The following is a 20,114-nucleotide window of genomic DNA, read 5'->3' as shown; positions in this document are numbered from 1 at the left end:
TAAGGAAGTGGATTTTTGGATCAGTGTCGAAAAGTGCTCACCAAGCAGTAGTGTTTGGTGATATAAATGATGGTGTAAAAGAAAAACTTGACCAACGTTACCATCATGAGGGGGAAATGGGATCTGTTTAGTAAACCTGCACATTTCTGCAAGGATGTGTTTGCATGGATAAGATCTTTATTTTGCTGTAACAATAGCGATTAGGTTACTATAAGGAAACATTTCTTTCTTCTCTCATTCTCTGTCTTGTTATTCTGTTTCTTCCTCGTTTGTGTCACTTTGACCTTTGTAATTAAAATAGTCTTCTCTTGGGGATTGAGATAAACTACTATTTTACTTGTTTCCATGGAAATGTGCATGAGGGTAACATCAGAAGATTAAATGTGTTATTTACCTTCTGGATTTTTTACCTCATCTTTAATTGGATCAACGTCTTTTCTTTCTGCACCTCACATGCATTAGGAAACAGCATTTCCATACTCAGTTTATATTCCAAGTTCATTCCTTTGACAATGATTCCGCTCATATCTATACAGCTCTCAATTTTGCAGAAACGATACAGAAAGAAATTAAATAAGAGGATTTATAGATGTCAAATCAACTCAAAGGTAACAAGATCAAGGCAATAGTAAAACTTCTTGCCAGAAAGCAACATTGATAAAGTTGAAGTGGACATAAAACATGAAAAGTCATATGTCAACACTTAATAACAAACTATTGTTGTACTGGAGAGCCAGATCTTTGAGTTGCTTTGAGGAAGCTGATTTCTCAGCCTACAAAATCTTCTTTATTTTTGAGGCATAGGGAATTTTAAAGCCCAAAAAGTTAACTGATTCCCCCTTATTGTGTAGAAAACTATAAATAAGATCAATGATGCAAATTGAAATTCACATTATCAGAAGTGTCAGTTTCATATGAGAAAAAATGTACAGCGGACACTCGGCTTGCTGAAGTCTTCACTCCCATCAGCAGATAACCAAGTGGCGTAAATGCTTCATATCAACGTCAGGTTTAATAATTCTCGTGTTTACTTTAATATAGCTGTCAAAAACAACAAGCACGGCCCTTTAATACCCCCCCCCCCCACCCCCCGCCAGTCATTAATCTCTCTGTTCTATAAGCACTGCATTCAATACAGCCTGAGGCGTTTTCAAAGAGTTCCCTCAGGGCATTGATGCACAATCTAGCGCTTTATTGCGTAATCTTTTCACAGTGGAGGTGAAGGCAAACCCCCTGGGGGGAATCGTTCAATGACAAAAGGACGAAACCCGGAATGTATGAATGGGTACACATCATCTCAGAGAACAAAAGAAGACAAAAATTATTTAAAACTTAGAATCTGAGGAAATACTGTGTACATTTTACTCTTATAAGTGATTACACCTACATGAACACATTAACATACATGTAGTGTAGCCTGCCGAGTTTTCTCAAGGTGTAACTCATGTCACTACCCCCTGTGATTGACATCCTTTGCATGTAAACTCATTTTAAAGTTCCACATACAATTTCATTTTGCACAATTTGCCGACCATTGCTTTATATTAAAGTGTGTATTTGATCATGCTTTTTGTTGTGTAAGAGATTTGAATGCGAGTCCTCTGTGTAAGTGGCATTTCTAAATGATATTGCCCAACACACAACCAGAATGAATTCTTAAAAAGGCTCTTTATTGAATTACGTTTGCACAGCATCCAAAACTTATACAGTGCAGAGGACATAAAAACACAAGGATCAACAGAAAAGTGCATTATAAAATATTGTATTGGGTTATTCTTTGCGTATAATATATCAACTTTGGAGGACGGGTCTTATGAACTGTCATCCCTTATAATATCCTCTCTCCTTGAGACGTATCAAATTTCCAGCGGCTGTATGAGGCTGTATGAGCTTCTGGAATAGATATTGTATTATATAAAGTATTATACATAAAAAAGAAAAGCTACAATGAATTCTCTCTGCACACTTACAGCTGAACTTTTTCCATCTAATTTTCAATCAGTATGTGGGAGATGAATGTTCAACTTGTGCATTTGACCTTTCTGCGCTCATGTGATTCACTAATGTTAATATAAGTGCATTTTATCACCATATTTTCATACAAATTTCAACATGGGGAAAGGGGGGGAGGAAATATATTTTTTCTTGTCCGTGATGTTCTGTAAACCACTCATCAATATAAGATGCCTCATTGCAGCAGTTTTTTCCCCCTCAATCCATAGGATGCCACTGAGACTTCGGACTGTGTTTCAATTGTGATAACAGTATATTACATAAAATAACTACGAGTAATAGTAGAAACACTAATTAACCGCAGTGTCTGGAATATATATTTCACTGTTAATTAAATAGTTTTAAATGACTTGTCTTATAAGACGGGTGGTGAATGAAGACTAGGTTAAGATCTGCTTCTTGTAGGGCGTGACTCACATGACGCACATGTCTCACTAGCAAGTAAATCAGTATTTTATGTTATTAATTCTGCTTCGTTAAGGTCCAAGAACTCCTGCAAAACTGATGCAAAAGTAGGTCCGCTCTGTATTTTTCATCCAGCTTTGGCTCAGGGGGTACAGTGGGTTATCCACTACCCTGAAAGTTGGTTGTTCAATCCCTGGCAGTCCGCATGCCGAAGTGTTCTCGTGCAAAACACTGAACCTCAAATCTCCGATGAGAGCTCAGCTGAATGTGAGCGTGTGTGTGGATGTCACTTGAACTGTAAAGTGCTCGGAGTGGTCAAAGTGATGAGATGATATCAAAACAAAAACACTAATCATGGAAAATGAAAACAGACATAGATGGTAATTCCCAGGATATATTTTACACTAGATAGAAAACAATATCAACCATAGGAAAAATCTTAGTAAAAGGTTGCTTCACCTAAAAGGATGAAAAATAAAGATGTGTGTTTAGTCTGCAAAGATTTACAGAGGCTTTTATCAGGATATAGAATTGTACTTTAGGGATATCAAAAATATATAAGAATAATTTTATTACAACAAACTAATCATGTCCAATACTATATATTTTAATATAATATAATATAATAACTTTATTAAAACAGACTACTGATGTCAAAGACTGTGCTTGGACCGGTCACACTCCCTCTCTGCCGCACACAAATGTAGACCAATGGAAATCGCTGACGTTAGGACGTGCGGCGCCTCTGTCCAATCAGCTCTGTCGTTGCTGCGCTTCGTCATGCTACGGAAGTGCGGAGTCTGAAGCTCGTGTGGGCCCCTGTGAACTCTGCCTGACTCCCATCGCTACCGAACCGTGGGGGAACCTCGCTGGATGTACCTGCCCCACGTCTCACGTAGATTGGTGTCGCTGTGACAAGCCGCGGTCTGACCATGGGAGCGAACAGCAGCACCCGCCGTGTGTCGTTCGAGTCGGACGAGAACGAGAACATATCGGTGGTGAAGGGCATTCGGGTGAGTGACATTACACAGACCGGCGAGGGAACATGCTGCTGCGGCGCGAGTCCACTGTCACAGCGGGACGAGTCAGGAGGGTACCTGTTAAAGAGGAGGCTAAAATGAGCGTTTTATCTAAAGATGGCTATGCTACATTGATGTAGCCTCTTCATGCATTGTGAAGGCTACATACCAGGCTAAGCTAAAGTAGGGAAGGTTTACTTTAGTTAATTAATAGCTTCTCAGGTGTGTGACATCTCTCTCTCCAACACACAGACACACACTGCACTTTTGAATGTCTTCTTTTGGGGAGTGTTGACACTGACGTCATCAGCCTCGTGCTGTCCTCTCAGCCCCCCCTCAGATGAATGAATGAAAGTCGTCCTGCACGTGCTGGTGACAGTTGCCTGTTTTGACAACCGCCTGCTGAAGTGAGAAAAGAAGTTGGGGACATCTTCCTTCTCACTGAACCAGGAGAACATCTCACACATCTGGATCCATGACTGAAGATAGAAGTTGTGATTTATGATATGTTACAGTGTTGATGTTCTCAGTTGCAAGCGCCATCTATAGCACTTCAAGTTCAGGGTTATAGTGCAGGGCAATAGTTAAATTAAAAATAAAAGCAGTCGGTCCTGGGAGAGAAGATCCCTCACATGTTGCCCTCTGTTAATATTTTTTTTTGGTAGTTTTTCCTTGTTATTATTACATTTTATTTTCATTTGAATCTAATTTGTTATCCACATTATCATATCGTCCTATATCTGAAACAATTCAAGTGCCACATATGGTTGTAAAATGTATTCTTGGATAAGGAAACAAAAAGAAAACAAAGGACACACTGTTGCATCCGCAATGTTATTCTCACGAAGTTTCTTTTTAAAGATGGTAACGTGTACATGGATAATGTTGTTGAAATAGAGTGAGCATAATGTGGGAGCGGTGGCCGTGTCTGCATGACACTGTCAGCTCATGTTAAATATAGATCGAGAGGCTTTAGTTGATCAGAGTGGAGGTGTTGACTTGGCAGGACTCCTGTCAATCAATGCTCGAGCCAACAGTCCGTCTAACTTAGCTTTCCACTGAGCTGTAACCCTGTTCATGCCAGTTTATGTAAACAGATTGAAAATTAAGCTTTTTTTTATTCACTGGTGGGGAAACAATGTCTAGTTTTCCAAAACTTAATCCAGAGAGGAGTGACTTCGATCAGAAGATCTGAAACTCACTAATCCACATACCGAGTCTCCTTTGTTTAAACAAACAGAAACACCTAAATAAAAAGACAGGGTGTGGTTTTACCAGGAGTCAGGTGCTGACTCTGACTGATTTATCGATATGAGCCTTTCAGACATAGAGGTATCTGCTTTTATCAGATTAAAAAAATCTTACTCTACATAATTAACAATGCAGAAATTGGGAATCATTGTCAATGCTTAAAAATATATATATTATTTCGATATCGAAAATTTTACTCCTTAATAGTACTCAAGTTCATATTCAACTTTTCATTTGACAGTTGTCATGAAACTTACTAATATTGTTCTGTGTATCTTTAACTACCTGATATCGGTATCAACCCCCCAAAACCCATATTGGTTTGGCTCTTATCTGATTTAACAGATGAGATGTACTGTTTTGAAGTATGTCCAATGATTCCTTTAAATCAACCTCATTGTTCTTTTAAAACTTTTTTTCACTGTCCTGCAGCTTTCTGAGAATGTCCTCAACCGCATGAGGGAACCCACAGATCCTCCTAAAAAGCCACAACGTGCTCCCACTCGACCACCTCCCTTGGAGCCGACACTTATTCCCTCTCCTCTCCTGCGGCCAGTGCCTCCCCCCTTTGATCCGATCACCTCCTTGCCTCCTCCCCCTCCTCTCGTAGAACCTGTTCCACTTCCAGCTCCACCTCCACCAGCTCCACCTGTCACAGAGACTGTGGCTCCACCTGCACCACCTCCTCCTCAGCCTCCTGCAGAACAGGTAGCAGCCCCCACCATAGCTGACATGGTGCTCACATCCTCATCTTTGCCTACATTGCTCCCAGCTTCCCCTGCTCCTGCTCCATGCCCTGCTTCAGCTGCGGTGGAAGAGATCGCTGTGCTTGCTCCTCCTCCACTTGTAATTGAGCCCTCTCCTCCTCCTCCGATAAATCAACCCATTGCTGCTTCTGCTCCTGTAATGGAAGCTATTGCTCCTCCAAAGGTGATTGAATCCATTGCTCCTGCATTTGTATCTGAGCCCATAACATGTCCTTCTCCTGTCGAGATGGAACCCATGGCTGCTCCTCCTCCTCCTCCTCAATCCGAACCCCTCTCTTTCCCTCCAATTTTCGAGCTTGAGCCTATGCTGCCGCAACCGCTGCCTCCTTCAGGGGACACATTGTCCCTGCAGCCCGCTGAGCCACTTGCTTCGCCTCCCATGCCAGAGTTTACTGCTCCCTGTGAACCAGTTGCACCTCCTCCTCAGCTCCCAGTAGAGCCAGTACCCGCTGCTCCAGTCCCAGAGCCTGTGGCAGTGCCCGAGTCGATTCCAGTCCCACCACCTCCTCCTTCTCCACCAGCCGGTGAGTTTTTACTGCATTCTTGCAGATTTGACCCCCGCAACACCTGGACAAACTTTTGCCTTGTTCCTTTTAATAAGAGACAGAAGTCCATAATTCGTTATTAAAAAAAAACCTGAATAAATGAATTGTTCTCGGTAATTGCTCATTTTATCCTGAAATGTGTTGGGCACGGTTAATTAGAAAGCAAAGGTTAGGAGGAAGGAACTGTCCAAGGATTTAAGACCGGCTATATTGAATTTTAATATTGTTTATTTGTTCATATTGTTTAAGCCATCCTAAGCTTTTTGTCTCCCAACTTTTTCGTGCAGATTGTAATTAGTCTTCATTTAAAAAATGGGCCCCACAATAGCTTTGGTCACATTATGATTCATTGCCATCCCCCAACTGTTAATGAAATGATTAATTCTTTCATGTAATAGAGTTAATAAATTGATGCTGTAATTAGTGGCCTTCCATTCCGCCTCGTCACTATGGAGCTCAAGCTGTCATGGTAACCCTTCCTCTCCCCGAGGTTTGTGAGAGCATTAGACCTCGGCCGCAACTTCTACTTATTCCCAGCATTTAATTCCCCCTTCAGTGAAGCAGCCATAATCAGTGTTTTATTAAAAAAATGGAACCGTAACACATTATATTACATTTATTGTTAATATTCCACTAAGACTTATCAACCAATTCTGCAGATGCTTCATGGTTTTCTTGGCCGGATCTTCACTTTTTTTGGTTCTACATTTTCAGCACCCAATGACAGACAGTATCCGACTAGATAGTAAACAATGTAGCATTCAAATGCATAAGAGTCACATATTTCCCTCAGGAGTTGATTAAATCCATAATGTGACCCAAAGGGACAGTGACTACGACTCCAAATTAAATTCTAATGCTGCTCATATTTTCTTGATGTTTTAATTTGCAACTTCATGAGGTGAAAATATTCCAGTATTGTCTCAACTGAGCTCAACCTGCCAAAAGGAGCATCTCACATAATTTCCTCTGAGAAGCGGCAAGGATTTTGTGCATCTAAAAAGATGATTTTGCAAAATCAACCCTATTACTCCAGATAATACAGTAACACACTACAATAATATTGCAATTGAGTTACATAGTTTATAGACGGACTCAAACTCAAACACAGAAACTTTTTTTTCCCACTTATCTTTTAAAGCAAAGTTTTAGCATGCCGGTCTTTTTAATGTGGCTGCACGTCCCTTATCTCTTGACACATCCAGCAGAGGACATTTGAATGTTACCTAGTCATTACACAGTGCAGAATGGGGCGTGGGTGCAAGTTCCTCAGAAGGTGGCATCCAGGGTGTGGGCAGGCTCCCCCATCCTTGACTGGGCTCAATCAGTAAGGTAATTAAAAAAAGGCCAACTTATGCCACGCCACACTGACTCCAGTGATTAAAATGACACCTCCGCACTTTCACACAGCAAAACACCAGGCCTCATTAAGGGACGGCTGGAGATGGTGTTTGGGTGGGTGTTTTGTGTACAAAACTTTTTATTCGGCCACAGGGCTTTGATGATACAACACTGAAGTTTATATGCTGTTTGTTGTCTCATCACATCAAAAATACAACTGGACTATGAAAGTTTCAGTGTTTAGTGTAGTGACCTCTAGCAGTGGAGATTGAGATTGCAACGCGAAAGGCCCACTTCAGAGCAAGTGTTTGGTTTGTCCATCTGGGCCACTGTAGAAACATAGCGGTGTAACATGGCAGACTTCGTGGCAGTGGACCTGCTCCTAATATAGATATAAAGAGAATTTAATCAAAATTGTTCTTATCTTTTTGCAAATGACAATTTTCTGCCAATAAATCCCCTAAATCCTACAAACTAGAGCATTTTAACTAAAGTTTTTCTGTGTTTCAAAACAAAAACGACCTCCCTCCAAATGTGCATTCTAGCTTTGCATCAACTATCACCTCTGGCCATGCTAACAAGCTTGAAAACACACAGTAGCATTATCAAATGCAGAATTTAACCTTGCAACAGCTGCTACCAGAGACACCAAGGTCTGCACTGCTTGTATCTCATTGCAGTCACTCTCGCTATCCAGGCTGATGCCGCTTGTTTTCTTCCCAAAAGGGTCATGTGACAGGAGCTTGACAAATCAGGGGAAGGATAAGTCCTGATTCTTAAATGTGGTTGTCTGTGTCATCATTTGAAAATCCTCCATCTCTGCCAGTGCTGATTAAAACACTACCCGCTGAGTTAATAAACTAAAATAGGGCCAGTATTTAAAACATTTTCGATTTAGGGGCTCAAAAACCCTGCAGTAGTGTGGACACCAGAAGTAAGCGGAGCCAAGGGCTTTGTTTTAAAACCTAAGTGGATATAACCTTTTTTTTTTACTCTGGACCTGCTGTCAAATGTCAAATAAAAGTATCCCTTTACTGTTTGAGCTAATTGGTTAACAGATTAAGAGATACATTTGACCGTATCCCACTAAATTCTGTTAAAGGTTAGATATGTGTTGAGTGTAGCTGTGGTGAGAAACTGCCTTCCGCTGTCACAGCTGATCTATTAAAAGGTTAGTTATGAAATCAAGTCCTAAATAGTGTGTTGGAGGTCATGAAGTTGTTGTTATAAGGTCACGAAATTGTCGTTGTCCTTCTGTAAAGTATGGTTGTTGGTACACCGTCACAGCCAAAATAAAAATTGTTGTTATCTCACTGCAGTTTCAATTTAACTGTAAGTTTGCTGCTGACCTTTTCCAGCCATCGGCCCATATTTGTCTCACCACAGTAATGTACGTTGACATTTACTGAGGTATTTTAAACATACCGTCCCTGCAAGGTCACCTCATAGCCAAAATGTACCCAACTCACCCTGTGTTATAAATGAGTGGACAAATTTGACTTCGGACAATTGATCAAGCATGCTCTTGTTAAAGAAGAACAGGAAAAAAGGTACGATGAATGTGAATCTAGTTAAAAACTTGCAAAGTTCAGCCCGATCCTTAAAGGCTACGACCTTAATGAGGCAGACATTGATTATGTGTGTTCACGAGAGTTGGGTATCGAGTGAAGCACTCAGCAGGTCGGCTGTCTCTAAATCATGGCCTGAGTCAGTATGTGTGCTGATTACACCATAGTCAAGGTTGAACCTCCTACACCTTCTCCAATGTGCTATAAATATTCATATGCCCGAGCCCACACACTGCGATGGACTAATATTCTGCTTAAAGATGTCTCCCAGAGGCAGCATAAAGAATGGGGGGGGGGGGGGGGGAGACATGCAGAGACAAAAGGGAGAGATTTGGGTGACTTGGTGTGTGTGGACCTATAGGCGAGTGTGAAACTTGTGAAAAGGATAACTCTTGATTGAAGCTATCTTTTCTCAGCATCTTGTGAAAACTGAAATTGACCAGTCAGGTCCTATTCCATAACAGGGGATTGAATTTACAGGTAAGGTTGTGAATAAAAGAGAAAATGGGAAATGGCACCTGCCTGCCAGTGCTGGCAGCTTGCTCCTGGCGCTTTCTTATTTTTTTTCTTCCTATTTGAACATAGTGAAAGGTGCACGGTGACTCGACTAAGTGCAAGCTAGAAACGTGAGGAAGTGGTAATGTTACAGATTATGCCCTCCACGCGGGTCCTGGGGTTAATGAAACTTCTGATGAGAAACGCAATTTGCCATCGTCTATTATCTCCACTGCCAATAGTCTGTGCTCCAGCGCCTTTCCTCCTCTATGGGTTTTTTTCCACAGGGGTGTAGTGATTGGTGTATAAGGAAAAGGAGGGGGACACGTCTAAAGAGATGATGAGTTTTTAATCTTTTTAACATTTACATGTCCTACTCAGGATTGACATGGGCTCTGTCAATCTGGAATTGTCTCTGACCCCGACCAGCCTCTCTCGAGGACCCCAGACAGTGTTTATCATATCAGAACCTGTTCTCCAGCTGACCCTTTGGGCCTGCTACCTATCTGAATTCTCTCTCTGCAGGGCTGAAGAGTGCTTAGTCTCGTCTGAACTTGGAGGGAATTCAAATTTGTACCTTTTCCTAGCACAAGCTGCTAAAGGGTAAATATTTTCAAAGTTAGTCTGAGCGATTTTAAAGGACAGTTGATGCTGAAAGGTGAATCTACCTGATTGGAAAAATATCAGGGTTTTTGACCTCTGGATTGTCCCGAGCTTGGGGTCCAGCACACAGTGCATCATCCACTGTAAAGATCTTATGGGGCTCACAGTCCGTAAGTTAGAGACTCACAGAGACTCTGAACTGTTGCATCAGCTGCTTGTTTCATAGTGGCCCAGAGCTAAGCTACTGTTTGCAGCCATAATCACCAGTTTAAATGTGGGATGATTTGACATTAGCCTGTCAGTTCGCTGCAGTTATTCTGTTTTGGCCACGGGCAGCAGAGCAAGCAGTGAGGACATTAACATATTGTCACCTTTTTAAAGTTGTTGCATTGAAAGTGACTCATTTCAAACATTTACCAATATACCCTCTGATAAATAGATTTAAAACATGTTAGGCAAGGATTCCTTAGATGTCGTTATCAAACCCTTATGACATAGAAATGTTTACAGAATATTCTGTTAAATAAAGTTTCCGTGATGTCAGTGAAAGTCTCATATTGACAGATTTTTGGCAGTCAACTCAGGCTCTCAACATTGGCTCTTTTGTTTTCACTTGTGTTAGTGAGATAAACGTCGCTCTTTTAGTCGCTCAATGTTCCACTAAGCTCATGATCTAGCTCTTAACTATGTCCGCCTGCAGTTTGGTGGTTATTAGAGCGTGTAGTGGCATCAGCAGAGTGTTTTCACTATAAACAACTGCCCGCTGTATCTGAAAATGATGCTGACATGCTGACGTTCTGACTCACACAAGGTGATCACAGCCCAGCACCTGATGTTAACACGCATTCTTGGTAAAGTCTTGCTCCTCTTTGCCTGTAGCTCGACAGGTGGGGCCGACTGCCGCGGTTCTAAACAGAGTTGTAATTAGACTCTCCACCGAGGTGAGATCAATGTTGCTTCTGAGTGCTGTCAAACGTGATGGATATTATTTTCTCACACTCTGGACAGAAGGTGACAGCAGCCTCTGTCTTTGCGTATACACTGCGCACCACAGAGTTGTCAACTGTCAATCACCACCTGTGTTTGCACTAGTGTTTCTTGTGAAGCGCTGTCATACAGAACCTCCCTCTACCTGATGCTTATTCATTTCACTTCACTCGACCCAATCGTTGTCACTCAGCGAGTTCTTCATGTTTTTCCTCTGGTGCGCGAGAAGAGAAGGAGGTAGAGGGTGTAAATCAGAAACAACGAAGGACGTTAACTGTCCTTTTGCAATAATGTCTCTTGAGAGCAATTTGTTAACGGTGAGTGCGTTAAAGGAGCTAAAGGAAGTTGAGAAGACCTGTTAATGAGCAGAGATTTGATTTGTCCATAACCTTTACTTAACCAGGAAGTCTCTTTAGATTAAATTCTCTTTTTCAAAGGAGACCTGGCCAAGATGGGATCTGTAGTAATTGCAGAAATGTCTCTATGTGGAACGCATAGCCTTATCAGCTACACACTTTGCATGTGTATTTGTTTGGGCCCAAGGAAGTGCAGTGTCGTATTTGGATGTGTGAGACTTTCAATTTTAATAATTTTTATATAAACACAGACTTATCATAACATATCAAAAACCTCAATTTATTCTCAAGGTTCCAAAGAAAGCTGCAACTCGCATTCACACAGGCACAGCAAACATCCCGTTCCTAACAGGCAGGTTTAAAACGGCCACTGCACTAGGACTTGTTAATGAGCAGAGATTTTATGAGTCCATAACCGTAATTTAACCAGGAGATGCCTTGAGGTATTGAGACCTGGCCAAGAAAGCACATTAAAGAAATAAAGCATATCAAAACAGACGAGGAACAATTAAGGAAAATGGACCATGTCAAAAAACAGATAAAAAGCCGGAGTTACATGAGACAAAACCCAGCTCAGGGACTCTCTTCTGATTCTCAGCTTTCTATCACAGCTTTGATTTCTCCCAGGGAGACAGAATCATTAAGCTGGGAGAGTTCTGGAGGTTATTCCATGACCAGGGAGCAAAGCAGGAGGAAGCCGCTCCACTAACTCCAGATTTAAATCCCGGGTACCTTTTCAGAGAAGCCATCTTGTCCAGTGAAGATAATTTTTTTATTAACTGTAGAAACGCTTTCGGTAACTGGCCAGCTTTAAGTTCAACAGTGTCATTAACTTATTTTTAATTTGAACAATGTTGAGAGTGAATCTTTATTCGGTCTTCACGCGCTGCAGAATATATCGAGTCTGCGCTGAGGTTCAGGCCACCACAAGCCTCCAGTTAATATTCATTCCCTTAAAATGTAATTATTTTTATGAGTCTCTGTGATGGAGAATTTGTTTCAGGGGCAAATTGCATAGAGATGGATCGTATTGAATCAGCAGTGTTAAAAGGAGACAACCACCGTTGCTGGAGAAAATATCAATTTAGAGCTGAGAATTGTGGATCTAATTGTTTCTTGTCTTTTCCAACCATTACCTGAGAGTTTGTAATTCTGTAAGTGCTTTCACCAGATATCTCAGAAGCCTTTAAATAGATTTCCAAGACAACTGCAACGGCTCAGGGCCAAATAACATTAAAAACATTTAATTAGACCGTGATATTGGAATTGAGGATTCTGCTTTTACTTGAAACAACAATTCAAAATCTTGTTTTATCCAAACAGAATTTTAACTTCACAGGCCACCTTTTGAATTGTTGTTTTCAAATTGTGATTTTGAAAGAACTTAATAAACAAATTAGCCAGCACTAGCAACACATGTGTAACCCATAGACTGGATATATAGATGGACACTATGCCTCCTCTATGTTAGAAGATGAGACTTGGACCAAACTAAAAAAGTCCAAATACATGTCCAAATGTTCTGCCATGGGCAAGATGGCATTTTGATATTTTGATTTCATTTCTGAATAGTGCGAGGAAGGAAAATACAGTTTTATTTTTCTTGTAGCTGTGTTTCATTTCCAGCCTTAATAATGAAAAGTAAGGTTTGGCACATTTTAGGTCTTATTATTGGTCTGAATTAGCTGTAATTAGGTTATTGTGTGTTTTTGCCTTTCGACCTGCCTGCGTTTAGCAAACATTACCTGGTAATAATAGACTCTGACAATAGGGATTATCCCATTTTACTAATGCAGTGGGAGAGTAATCTTGACACACTCAGACTCTCCTCCAATCACTGCAGTGTCGCAGCACACTGCGTGGTACTCCTGCCTTCAGAGCACGTTCTAGCCCGGGTGCCGACTGGCCTCTTTGCTTTCATGCTTAATTACCTGCCAAGATAGACCAGCGGAGACACGGAATTATACATGTGTGATGATATGATGATACCAACACATGTAGGCAGGGTGGGGTGCCGTGTGGTTTTAGGGTGGATGGTGTGTGTGCATGCATTTAGATGATTTTGGGATTTTTTTCTTTGTTTATTTTAAGCGCCTTTTCAGACATCTACTGAACTCAGATTTTCCAGAGTCAGATGATCCAGTCATTCTCTGAAGCTCAAAATTCCCAGTGAGCCAGTTGGCTTGTTGATAATGTTTCTAAACTTCGATAAATGCAAAACTGAAAATGAAGTTCTGGAGTTCATTTTCTAAAAAACAGTGTTAGGGATTCTTTGTTTTAAATTGTACAGACTCTTCCAACACCTGTTAAACAAGCACCCAGTTTATAGACTGTATCATTCTACTCTGTGTCCCAACATGTCTGTCAGCAAACAATAGCTGTTCTGCTTCCAAATCTTCCTCTTTAACCATTTCTCTTTCTTTTTGCTTCTCTCTTTCTCTTTGTGTCCCAGTCGACGAAGAGGCCCTGAGGAAGAAGATTTCTGTCGAGCTGCACAAAGGCTTTGAGGAGGAGAGGGCCAAGGCAGAGCAAGAGCTGCAAGCCTGGTGAGATACACGCACACACACTCATGCACGAACGTTGGTTATGGCCCTGAATGGACTGGTTGTGTTTAACTTTGTGCCATTATTTTTGTTGTGTTTTACTTCAGAATCAAGTGTTTCCCTTTTTAACTGAAATCAAGAGTTTAGTTTGCTGTAAACTCTGAATCTCTGCTGCTCCTTTTGTGCAGCTCTCTCTACCCATTTCTCTTTTTCCCTCTATCTTCCTCCTTTGGGATCATGAATCACGGTACAACACGAGTGTCAACTCCTGCTCCCGGATTTCATTATAAACGGAAGACGCACTCAGATTTGACTATTTTCCGCCCTCATTAATAGTAAAAAAGGTCAGCAGCAGACTTTCCGATTCCCACTGTTTCCAATCTGCCTCTCTTCCGAAGCACATCAGCACTTTTCCCTGCCTCTATTTCTGCTTCTTCCCTCTCCTTTCTGGATCAATTAATCATGCCTGAGAAAGGAGGGAGCGTTCTTCAGGTAATTTCCTGGGCATTGAGTGGGTGATCAATTAGACCTTCACGATGAAGAAACACCCTCTTGGTGTGAGGAGCGTGTTCAATTCTCTCCTCTCTTCCTGTCATCTCCTGTGCCCCCCTCTTCTCTTTTCGACCCCGAAGAAGCAGGTGCACATGCTGTAATGTCCGATAATGGTGTTGCTCCCCCTTTCTCGAACAGACCTGGATGTTCTCCAGCAGACCCCTCAATGAACAGCTGTGATTAGCCACTAAATGCACCATTGTACTGTATGAGGGGGACACAACCTTTCTGTGTCCAGGAGGAGGTAGTAGTGTTAGCCGAGTGATTAGCCTCGTTTTTGAGCCTCATTCAGGAAGAGAGAAATTAATAAGTGGTGTTGAGAAATCATTTGTCTATTGATTTCTCTTTCTCCCCTAGCTATATTTTTTTTTTTTGTAACCACTTCCTGCAGTTCACTTATTGATGTCTGTTCAGTAAGTGCTTCAGAATTACACCCTCCTTGCAATTAATTGAAATCATGTTGGCTTTCAATCCCTCCATTTTTGTTTGTCGTCTTCTTTTTTGTCACATTATTTTTGTTCAATTTGTGTTTTTGTGAGTGTGTTTTCATGCACGTGTGACCATTTTCCTTGCTAATAGTTTTGTAGGCAGTAATCATGGGCCAGGTGCTGCTCAGTGGTGGGTTTTGTCTGCAGTCAGAAAGTCATAAAATAAATCACAATGTAATGATGCTGAGGTAGAGCATGTACTAAAGCATAATTACTTCAGCTGAGGATTTTAGAAAGTTCTTTTGTGTTGTGAGATGGGGTGTTTTTTTGACAATTTAACAGGGAATAATTCACGCATCTTAATGACAAAAACTAGGCACAATATTGGGACTGATATCTATGAGTGTGTGCAAGTTGGTGCACATTGATTTGAATAAAGGGGACTTTTCAGCCTTGGCGGAGATACACATTCTATTGATTATTCTGCCATTATAGTTTAATTGTTTGTTTTTACTCTGCAGAAACTTCTGTCCAACATAAAGTGGCTCAGGAATGAATTTAGTCATTACATTATCTGCTTTAGTGCAATCCAGCACATTAATATGATCACAACAACCTCACACACCTCTATACTTCATAACAGAAAAAGGCTCCCACTTCATTCTCTGTCACCCCAGTTCAACTTTTCTGTTTTCGTTTGGTAACTTTTGGGAGTCTTTGGTTGTTGAAGGCAAACATGGCCAAGGGATTTTGGCCTTGGCTGTGCTAGAAGAGCAGCAAAGAGACGAGATAACATTTGTTGCGAAAGTTGAAGGAAGATATATTTTGTGTGTCTGAGTGTATCAGAGCTCAGCTAGAAAGGCCACACAGTGTCTCACTAGCTGTGGAACCCCTGCAGTGAAACTGCTGCACAGCTTGAACGCAGGGAAATGGAAGAATATGTGAAAAAGCCCAGGTCAGTGGGAGAGAGTACAAACACAAGCTATACGAGAACCAAATCATGTTCAACCCCAAAATGGCTACTGCACTTTGTTGGTTGTTAAAATGTTCTTAACACATGTTGCTTTGATGCGCATTTATATCCTTTTCAGAATAAAAACAAATGCAAATAGGAAGTCCTGCTTCCTAATTCATTGTTTGAGTACTTCTGGCAATTTATTTAACAACAGCGGTCTGACAGGAAATTACATTGTGGACAAACTTTCTGGTTGCAGTGTTAACTTTGTTATTTCATCCAGTGCAGTTTTTGCCGTTTAGGGCAAACCAGATCTCTGGAAATTTTCAGGAACAGTGGTGTTTAGATAAGGCAGTATTTCTTCTGTTTGGCTTCAGGTCCACAGATGACAAGAGAGAGATGTGGGTCTGCATGTTTTGCTGTGCCAGGAGTGAAGTAAGGGCTGTGGGAAGAGTTCATTTGGGTGCAGACTTAAACTCATTTGTAGCAAGAGGCGGCTGCAGGGAGCAGATTTGCCTCTGACGCTTCTCTGTGAGGCAGCAGAGCAGAACGACTCAGAGAAAGGGTGAGAGAGAAGGAGGGATGAGCGGGGGCTGGAGAACGCGCACAGCATTCTGTCTCCCCTCCCTCAACCCGACTCATCCCGTGTCACCATTCGATCCAATTCTTCTCTGTGTTATTCTTGCACCTTTCCCTCCATTTCTTTCTCATCTCTTTCTCCTCCTGTCTCCTGTTTTTTTCTGTTTTTCTCCAGCCATCAGCCATCGTTCTCCTCCCCCTGCCCATACAGAGCACACTTACATGTCACAGTTGTGAAACTTATGCCCATTATTTCAGCATGTAGTCATGCAGCTTGTTTTTCGCTTGTGTGATTTATAATTACATGTCAGACTTTTGAATGAGAACACTGACCTTCCCCCGGAGCCTCTGTTTTCCTCTCTGTGTTACCAAGGCAGCCTGTTAAATTGTTTATTGCTCCTGGATCAAATGCAGACAGATCGCAGAGCCTATAGATTTTTACATTTTGTTTATTTATATAATTTATCGTTAGACAGAAATACAGGTAATCACACACACAAAGAAGAAAGTCTGGGGTGGCCAGAAAAGAAAAACTTCCTGAATCCTACCCGATTGTCAGGAGTGTTTCTGGGGAGTTGTGATTCTTCTTTAAAAATGTGCCTGGATCAGCAGCATCACAGGTCTTTGATCAGATTCTCTTACTGCACTTTCTGTAACTTCATGATATTCTACCTCTGACTACTGTCAAAATATAGTACACCCTTAAAACTTTACAGCCCCCTCACATCTGTACTAATAGTAATAATCATTAATATATTAATAATACAATCAGTCAAATAAACATGGCAGTAGTGCTAAATATAAGAAACATCATTATATTATACAAAACACTTACTGCTCATCTATTACCACCTTACAACAGCAACAGATGTGTGTTGCTTTTCCTTCTCTGGATATATGTATCTGTATGTCCTTCATCCTTCCTTTTCATTATCTGTATTAAAGGTTGGGTTGGTAATCCAGGAAAAGTTATCAATAGCAGGCTACATGTAACGGATACATCTCATCCCCTCCTATCAACCCTCTCGACAAAACACGTGAACTTAAACTGTCTGACAACTGCTAGAGGCCGACTCGCTCTCTATCTATTAGAGGCTATTGTTTCCGACTCGTTAATCCCGATGAAATGACAACTTCATTTGTTGATGGATATCGGGACATGGAGAAGATTTCAACAAATAAGATAAAAAAGTGTTTCAGATCTTTATTATGATGTGCTGCAATTTCTAACTTTATCACATTGTTGTTCAATTCCCCCGTTTCCACTTCATAAGGGAATGTTGAACAGTACATTCACTATTTTACGAAAAGGAAATCATGTGTGTGTGTGTGTGTGTGTGTGTGTGTGTGTGTGTGTGTGTGTGTGTGTGTGTGTGTGTGTGTGTGTGTGTGTGTGTGTGTGTGTGTGTGTGTGTGTGTGTGTGTGTGTGTGTGTGTGTGTGTGTGTGTGTGTGTGTGTGTGTGTGTGTGTGTGTGTGTGTGTGTGTGTGTGTCAATGAGAGTGCACAGCTCCATAAAATATTCATGGCCAGCATTCAGCCACATTATTCCTAACATCAATATTGCATCAGGCCTTTAAACGCCTTTGTTTCAAGGCACTTGGGTCGAGCCTGCGCTGTTATGCAGGTCTGTCAGAATCCGTCCGGGCAGGCAGAGTATATTGAGACACATGTTGTATAGATGACAGGTAGACAACTGGAAGCATTAATGGGCGAAGAAAAGGGAGACGGAAGCAGAAACTGATGGATGGGTAAAGAGGGGAAAAGCCAGGAGACGTGAATATATTTACTTTTTGATATTCGCGCAAGGGAAATAATATTAGATGTGATTTTCTGTGTAGCACTCGATGATGATGGTTTCACCCACCCTTTTTTAACACGTCTACATTAAGCATTGTTTCTCGCAAAGCATGTGTATGTGCAGAGACCCCCCTCGAAAAGTGAGTTACTCCTCCCGGAAATGGCCGAAACAGACCAACCCACTCGCACTCCGCTCCTCTCCAAGTTAATGATACATCCCCCGGTCCGGCCTTTCCATCTTACTGTTTTCAAGACTCGATCCACTGAGCCATCAAAACACAGGTTACCGGGCCAAGATTATCCTCCTTCTCTTCCCAGCTGCATCCCCCCCCCCCCCCCCTCCACACACACTCTTCTCCTCGTAAGGCATTATGTTGTTTTTTTTCTTTCCCATGAGTAGGTGCTGTCTTTTTTCTCTCTCGGTCTGACTCGACCATTCTTTCTCAAAGCAACCCACACACCCCCCCCCCCCCCACACTCCTCCTTTCCCACCCAGTGCCAATCTTCTACAGTCGAATGAAAAATGCGTTCAATATCCCAGGGACAGGGCAATAATGACTGGAAAGCAATAGAGGTGAAGCAGAAAGATAGCATCCAGCTAGCGATAGCAGTCTTTGCTTGGGTTAGCACTTGTGAGGAAGTCGGTAGACAGACCTTTTTTTGCTTGGCTGTCCATTCTCTTGTCCTCATCGCTCACCCTTGTCCAAGTTGTAGCTGTTGGCCACCATTCGTTTATCATCAGAGGATTGCCAGCTTTCTTGATCTGGCAAAACACACAAAAAGAAGAGCTTGATCAGTGGATACAGCTTTCTTATAAGTATAGCTGCTTTCTTACCTTTTCGACACTTTCCTTTCGTAGCCAATGAGAGGACGTTAATGATGCAGCAGACTTGAACAATAATGGAATAATACAAATATCTCTGATGTAAAGGTGACCCTGTTGAAGACAAGATGCTTGCAACTTGGAAAGACAACAAGATTCAAGAGCTTTTGGAGTTATGGACCAACATTGGTGTAGATGTGCTGTAAACAAAAATCCAGCTTAATGTGTACGTCATGTCCTGTACTCAGTTTTGAAATGGTCACTCCACATGTGAAAGGCAAACTCTGAAATGTCTTGACCAGATTTTTGAAGTTCACACCAGAAAACAACTCATGTTTATCCATGCCTGCTTCAGATCTGCCTCTCCATCTGTCATTGGGTTTCTGTTGCAGAGCAGGTAAACAAAAGGAGATTTGGTTCTCCTGTCTGGAGTGTCAGTGTGGCTGACAGGTGCGTAGCAGGAAGTTGGTTTTGCCTGGAGCAAAGTTTTATGTGTCAAAGAGACGATTTATCTAATCAAACAGTTCTGTCCTTGTCAGATCCTTGTTAACAATTCAAATTTTTTACTATCAATTGATAAATAACATTTATCCAAATTGAAAAACCTTCAACTTCATGTCACGGAGAATGAATACTGTTGCTTTTGCTGTCCCACATGACCACCACCCAAGTCCCTTTCTAAGAACTCTGTTTATCGTTCCTTCACTCACAGTTGGAGCAATGGCTAAAGCCACAGCTTCGTGAGTAAAGGTAGCTTAGGTACATTAGCAGTGCAGGCAGGGAGGCGTGGATCGGTGGGAAATGGTGAATGTAAAAGACCATTAGGAGGCTCCCTGTATGACTGTGTGTGTGTGTGTCTGTGAGTTGGGGCTTGATGATGGATGGAGTATGCTGACGTGTGCAGCCCAGTGGACTGTGAGACTGGACATGGCTGGTCTCTCTCTGTCTCCCTCCATCTCTCTCTCCCACTCTCTGCCTCACTCCCTCTCTGCTTCACTTCCTCAGGGCCAAACATGTCATGTCGCCACCACTCACGCTCGCTCCTTCCTCCCTCTCTCTCTCTTTCTTTCTCTTTTTCGGTCTTT

At 41.7% G+C, this 20,114-nt stretch overlaps 1 protein-coding gene across 6 annotated transcripts in view; it reads left to right on the top strand.

Moving 5' to 3' along the window:
• The first annotated feature begins 3,204 nt into the window (after positions 1-3,204).
• chchd3a (coiled-coil-helix-coiled-coil-helix domain containing 3a) overlaps positions 3,205-20,114 on the top strand; it is a 68,050-nt gene continuing 51,140 nt past the window's right edge. For 3 of the 6 annotated variants that reach the window (XM_062382795.1, XM_062382793.1, XM_062382792.1), the window contains exons 1-2: positions 5,403-5,979; positions 13,803-13,896. In XM_062382795.1, the coding sequence (XP_062238779.1) occupies positions 5,421-5,979; positions 13,803-13,896 (653 nt within the window). In that variant the 5' untranslated portion in view covers positions 5,403-5,420. The other 3 variants (XM_062382797.1, XM_062382796.1, XM_062382794.1) reach the window with 3 other exon arrangements.

This window comes from Platichthys flesus, chromosome 23, assembly GCF_949316205.1.
Source record: "Platichthys flesus chromosome 23, fPlaFle2.1, whole genome shotgun sequence".
Taxonomy (NCBI): Eukaryota; Metazoa; Chordata; class Actinopteri; order Pleuronectiformes; family Pleuronectidae; genus Platichthys; species Platichthys flesus.
Note: the sequence above shows the minus strand (reverse complement) of the source record. Positions and strands in the feature narration are given on the sequence as shown.